The sequence below is a fragment of the Ornithodoros turicata genome, chromosome 5 (genome assembly GCF_037126465.1).
Source record: "Ornithodoros turicata isolate Travis chromosome 5, ASM3712646v1, whole genome shotgun sequence".
NCBI lineage: Eukaryota > Metazoa > Arthropoda > Arachnida > Ixodida > Argasidae > Ornithodoros > Ornithodoros turicata.
In genome coordinates this window covers 35,826,643-35,833,338 of record NC_088205.1, presented here as the reverse complement: position 1 = coordinate 35,833,338, position 6,696 = coordinate 35,826,643, and the positions used below count along the sequence as shown (strand labels likewise).

Below are 6,696 nucleotides of genomic sequence, written 5' to 3'. Positions count from 1 at the left end.
CTCCTTCTTCTTTTTTTTTTTCTTTGAGTAGCTGTTGCTAAACGCAATGCATTTATTTAGGCTGGTTGAGTGTAAGTATTGAGCCTATCAAAAGGCCGAAAAATCATAACGCCGAACTATCAGAAGGCTGAAATTAGAAAGGCCAAAGAGACACAGGGTGAACACCCCAAACAACAAAAACTGGTACGATGCTGAACTTCTCACATCGTGGAAAGTAGCCAGGATCATCCCGGTCTTAAAGCCAGAGAAATCACCCCAGGACTTATCATCCTTCAGGCCAATAAGTCTATCGAGCTGTGTATGTAAAGTGCTAGAAAAGATGGTTTTAAGCCGACTGGAGCGGTTTTTAGAGACGGAGAAGCAATTCCCAGACTGCATGTCCGGCTTTCGCAAAGGCAGGTGCACCATGGACGGGATCCTAGACCTATTACCTTTGTAGAACACGAGGCGCCAAGGGTCGGATTACCGTCGCAGTGTTCCTCGATATCCGAAGAGCGTACGACACGGTAAGCCACAGCCATGTTGTCCATGAACTGTATGCTCAACGGGGTCAAGGTTCGGACCCTACGTTGGGTTGAGGATTTTCTTCGAGGGCGGTCCGTATACATGAAGACAGAAGATGGAGACAGCGACAGATACGACCTCCCGAGTGGAGTGCCACAAGGCAGCGTTCTCAGTCCGTTGCTTTTCAATGTGGTTATGGCGGACCTTCCACAGCACCTGCACAAAAATATACACATCGGTATGTACGCCGATGCCATCTGCCTATGGACATCGGGCGTACAGTTACCAGCGCTGCAACGGCGGCTTCAAGATGCCCTCGACTGTACGCTAGCATTCTTAACACAGAGGGGAATGGACATATCTCCCGAAAAGACGGTCTTCCTACCCTTCACACGGAAAAAGATGAACAACTTCCAATTGCAGCTCTCGACACAGCCAGTCCAACGGGTTTCACATCATCGCTTTCTGGGAGTTATAATCGACGCAGCCGACACTCGGATTAACATACTACGGCATCTCACGGGGCCCCGGTGGGGAATGTCAACGTCGTCACTACTCACTGTGCACAGAGCCCTCATCCAGCAAATGGCAGCGTATCACCTTCCAGTTCTGAACAACATTTGCGCTACGTCGGAGAACATCCTGCAAGGCGTCTTAGCAAGGAGTTTGAAGGTCTGCCTTGGGGTACCCAGTGCCACCTCTAACACACTGACCGTAGCAGAGGCCAAAGAACCTCCATTCGAGGCACTAAGGGTGTGTGAAACCGTTCTGCATTACCTTCGCCTGTGCACTCAGCATGATCACCATCCCCTGGTGCGGAAGCTGCTTCGCCGAAACTCTTCTTTCTTAAAAGCACTCTCTCCATATCGACGTACATTGCCAACAGCACGGCCGCAACAAGCGGATCCACACCCTCCATCGACGCTACAGACACCTTCTATCTGTACCACCGTGCCCGGGATCAACCAGGGAAAGTCAAGCCTCCCGCCTTTGGCCATGAGACAGCACTGCCTCGAATTGATGGAAAGGCACAAAGGTCGTGTAGCCATCTTCACCGACGGGTCCACGACTCTATCCGGGTCTGCCTCCGCATTTGTAATACCAGAGCACAAGAGGGAAGGCATAGCACGATTGTCTCACAGGACCTCATCGACGACAGCGGAGCTGGTAGTCGTACAGCTAGCCATGACTTACCTTGCCACGCTCGAGCTGCCTGCGCAATGGCTAATGTACTGCGACTCCAAAGCCGGCCTTGAAGCTACCTCATCGTTCTTGGGAAAAGGCCGTACGGCGTCAACAGTACGAGACCTCCTGTTATGGTATCGCAAGTGTACAGACATCGGTCACGACGTCGTTCTTCAGTGGATACCTGGCCATATTGGCATAAGTGGAAACGAGAAGGCGGACAAAATGGCGAACATCGCACACCTGTCATCGACAGAACATCTAGTCGCGTTTTCTAAGCAAGACATCAAATCTCTCCTAAAATCTATGACTGATGACATCCGCAGGACATAATGGCACCAAGCCGACAGTGGTCCGTCACTGCTGCGCACGCTAGACCCGGAGCTGAATTTTACCATACCTTCAAAAACGACTAGACACACAGAAACTCTCCTGCATCGTCTACGCCTGAATGTGCCCTATGGTCGCCAGTTTCTTCATAAAGTGGGCAAGTTGGACTCGCCCAACTGTTTACTGTGCGGGACAGTGGAAAACACTGAACATATCACCATGCATTGTCCAAAACATGCTGCACAAAGAGGCATCTTGAGGCAGACCCTTGGCCATCTCGACAGCAGGGACTTCAGCATAGAGAAAGTCTTAGGCGTATGGGACGCTAAGCACAGGGACGAGGCCTTCAATGCTCTTGTCAATTTCATTGGGAAATCTGGACTAGAAACCCTATACTAGACTGTGCGTGGACATTATATGATCCTTGATGTGAACGGCGCGCTCGGTCCTGCGTGGTCTCGGTCGAGACGCTCGACCCGGTAAACTTTTGCGGTGCGTTCGCACCTTCTGTGGTGCAATCGTACCTTCGTTTCGTGCCTTCGTACCGATCGTCGTACCTTCGTGCAATCGATAATCGTACCTTCGTGCAATCGTACCGATCGTAAATCGTTTCCTTTTTTTTTTTTTTTTTTTTAGGTAGCAGAATTCGTTTGCGTGAATTCAACCTCCTTTTGTTATTTTACCAACCACCAACCAACCAACCCCATGACCACTGAATGGGATGGTGTAGATTATGAAAAAGTTTTGTGGCTCTTGTATTAGAAATCAAATAACTGGAATGCATAGCATTTGGTGCTCGGAAATAGACTAGCCAGAGAAGATAAAAAAAACAATAATCTGCAACATGTGTACTACGAAAAGAAAGTGTCTGGTGAGTGAATGGCATGCCACTGAATGAACTGTAGAGGAGATGGTGTTTCTCTACATTTGTGAGTTCCCGAACGTGATTTGAACAAGTAACCGTCTGAATCGCTTGCTCTACAAAATAAACTTTATCTGTAGGCTTTTTGTTGGTTTTCTTTTTTTTTTTACTTCGCCTGCAGCTTTGCTGTATGTTTCATTTCTTCCAGAATGGAAATTCACTTCTCCCAGGTCATTCACTCAGCTGCTCACCCTACTTATCGAAAGGCGGAACAATTAGATGCGGTTTTGAGTCAGAGCTGATGATAGGGAACTGGTTCTAGGAATGTCCTAGGTTGAAGCTGTTGTTGAAAATGGGATGAGAATGGGAAATGTCATCGGATAGCTCATAATGTTTCGTTTTACCGTATTGCCATTGTGTACAATAAACACATACAATAACACGGTGGTTCGTATGTTTCCTCCCCCCCCCCAAGTGATCGAAAGCACGTTATTAACGCGAAGTTCGACGAAAAAAATTATTTGCTCTATTAATTCACTAGAAGTTTATCCTACTTAATTTGTAGAGCAAATTTTTAATCGCACTTCGAACAACAGTTTTCGTATATTGGGTTCCTTATTTCTCGGCCTTTCGGTAATTCAGTTTTCTGACTTTTCGGCCTTCTGATTGTTCGGTGTGTTGATTTTTCGGCCTTTTGAGTTTCGGCCTTCTGATAATTCTGTCTTAGGACCGTCGGCTTTATGAATGTCACCCTACGTACCGTAAAACGTTATTTTGGTATGAATAAAAGAGTTAATATGAAGGTAAATTGTTGCCTAATTATGGCTGTATTCCAGGGTTTGGGGTGTAAGCGGATGCAGGAAATAAATACTTTTTACCAGTTTTTCCGGAAGCCAGTGTAAGACAGCCAAAAGGTCCCCTCAAAAGTGCATCCCACAAAGATTGCTTTGTGCCTGCTCTTTTATTAATCGGCGATTTCAGATATTGCCCTTGTGCTCGTCACGGGGGCCCTCCGTCGCCCAAGTCACGCGCATCGCGCAATGCGTTGTGGGAAATGGTTTGCATTCGTGCTCGTCTGCCTGTTGCTTGAAGGTGCAGGAGGTGAAGGAGAGAGAAAACCGAAACCGTTTGCGCTCTTCTTCTTCTCTTTGACTCATGAAAACTAAATCCCAATATGCAGCGGGGCTTTCGCAACACGGCGCTCTCTGGTGGGCCATCCATGCAATTTCTGAAATCGTCTATTGGTTTGCGCTTGTTGGCAACACAGTTTTTAATACCGTGTACACACTGCATTCACTAAAGTGCGGATAATTGCGCACTAAAAGCCCCTGAAATATAGATGCAACTATGAATTGAAATCTAGGTAGCCGATGAAGCACATCACAGCCGACCGAGTGTTATCATTCGCTTCGCGGATTTGTTGAAATTGGGAGACATAGGGTTTCTTTTTTCTTTTTTTCATGTGTTAATGAATAATTAAATCTACATTCAATTCAATGAGCAACATAAAATGGATATAATTCGCTGCATTAGTTCGCTAGCGATATCGTTCGCTGGATGCTAGTATTTCTCTACTGTTGGTCAGACACAGGTTTTACAGTTGTCCCTTGCATCTTTTCTGTGTCGATGTTTATGGGTTATGAAAGCTCTACACCCACTTATTCAGTTGTTTCATTGCCCTTACAACTCCGCTCCTGCTGAAAATACGGTTCAACATAGAAAGTATTAGAGAACAACTACAACATCATTGTCTGACCAACAACAGCAAAAAAAAATAATAATAAACTATACATGAAAATACTAGTGTTCCGGTTGAGTTGGGAACCACCTCCGACGACATCCACATTCAGCGAGCGTGAAGTCAGAACCTCAGGATAGTGAGCATGTGCGTTTAATTTCATTGGTATGAATACAGAAGGTAATGTGTCATTGTGCTCAGTATTCTGTAGTCGTAAAACGTTCCCGGAGAAATCGTCCCCGGTGGGAACCTAGGTTAGAACCGGGTCCTAGGTTAGTTTTCAGAGGTTAGGTTAGTTTAGGCTTGTTTTTGACAGTTCACCATGCGGTTGAGGGGGGCTACCCACAGCTGGGCACGCGCGCTACGCTACGCTGTAGCGCCGTTTGACGAAAACTACTTTTCGTGATACTCTTCTTGCGGGGACGATTTCTCCGGGGGACATCCTCGATCCATTTTGCTGTGTGGGTTTTTTGGAAACCTACACAGTGACATAAGCAATAATCACCCGTAACACTAAGTCGAGCATTTCTGGCTAACAACTTTCAGTTTTCTTGCACATGAATAATGACAATATACTCACGAATAGAATGAAGCTCCTGGCTCTTTGCGAAAAGAGCGCGATCTGCAGCGTTGCACGCTGGAGGTCGGCATCTCCTACACGCTGAAGAATGTGAATGAAGTTTCAAGTACAACTGCAGTAGACACACGCTTTTCAAGAGCCTCAAAACGCACGAGCGCAAACCAAAGCTCGCACTCAGAGCTCCTCTGTCAGCTGCCGAGAGCTGGGAGGGGAGAGTTGTTTGTGCCAGTTGCTTCTCCTCACCCAAACTTCCGGAATCGCGCAAAATGACGTCACACTCCCTCCTTATTTTTCCTTCCTCCATGGTCTGCCTCCACCATTCGGCAGCGGCTACACAGGGGCTTCCTCCTGCGTAGAAGCGTCCTCTGCACATTCGTCACTGACGCTCACGTGACAAAAGGCAACTCTCCGTCAGAATTCCTCCTCATCGAACTCGAAATGACTTGGAAAAATCCCTGCAGATATGTCCGTCGGTATAGTTTCAGATGCGGCGCCATCGCCACTGGGGATACCACGCCACAAAATGCCACAAGAGGCCACAAGTGGTGCTGAAAGCAATGTTTACCTCCCCCACATTGCTACTGTCCTCGGCCAGGATCAAACCGGCGATCCTGAGCTCAGCAAGCAACGGCCCCGGCCAAATTATCCGCAGTCCTACCCTGCGGCACGTGCAACATGTCGCCACACTGGGCAGACAAACCTTACGTGTAACGTCGCGGCAGTGTTGTACGTAGCGGCGTTACTAGTAGCGACGCTACCGTATCCGTTACTTTTTTCGGTAGCGGATTACAGATCCCGCTACTTTTTTAAATTGGTAACGAAAGAAGTACTTCCATTACAAATTTGCGGTAGCGCAATCTTTCAGCGTTACCGCTATACCTCTACTTTCCGAGCTCAAGTTCGCGACAACTCGACTTCGACCTATCATCAAGCCCCCACTCCGCTGCCTGCCTTCGAACAAGCTGTCCAATATCACGGCCGAAAGGAGGGCACAGCGGTCGTTACCTTACAAAGAAGCTGTGCCCTGCACGTGTTCCCTATTTCTGCTGCTACTTTTAACACAGGGTTGGGTCCACATGACATTGCATCACGTACGCTTAGGTGCTTGAGCGCTGCCATTTCCTATCCGCTGCAATGGAGGGACCATGGCATGCTATTGCAAGCATCTTTGAGTATAAGGAGGAGAAAGAAAACGGTAGCGTGGTGTTCAGATGAGTACAATGCACTCGGTGGTAAAGCTTATCTGTGCGTCAAGGAAGTCAACGTCCAACAATAATAATAATTCGGGGCTCTACGTCGCGAGACGATTGTGACGTCCAATTTGCATAGATTGAAAAGTTATCCGTCAAAAAAGAACTCGTTACAAGTTAAGTTACCGTGCGAAAAATGTAACCAAGTTAATAACGGAGTTCTTCAGCCTGAAATGCAACTCGCAGCTACTGAGTTGCTTAAAAAAAAGAACAGCTCACAGAGCTCACAACTGCATTTCTTTCCCGA

The 6,696-nt window shown here is 47.3% G+C and overlaps 1 protein-coding gene across 1 annotated transcript; it reads left to right on the top strand.

Moving 5' to 3' along the window:
* The first annotated feature begins 519 nt into the window (after positions 1–519).
* LOC135395714 (uncharacterized) lies at positions 520–2,022 on the top strand. The gene has a single exon (XM_064626807.1). It carries the CDS (start codon positions 520–522, stop codon positions 2,020–2,022), a length of 1,503 nt encoding a protein of 500 aa, XP_064482877.1.
* Positions 2,023–6,696: the final 4,674 nt, after the last annotated feature.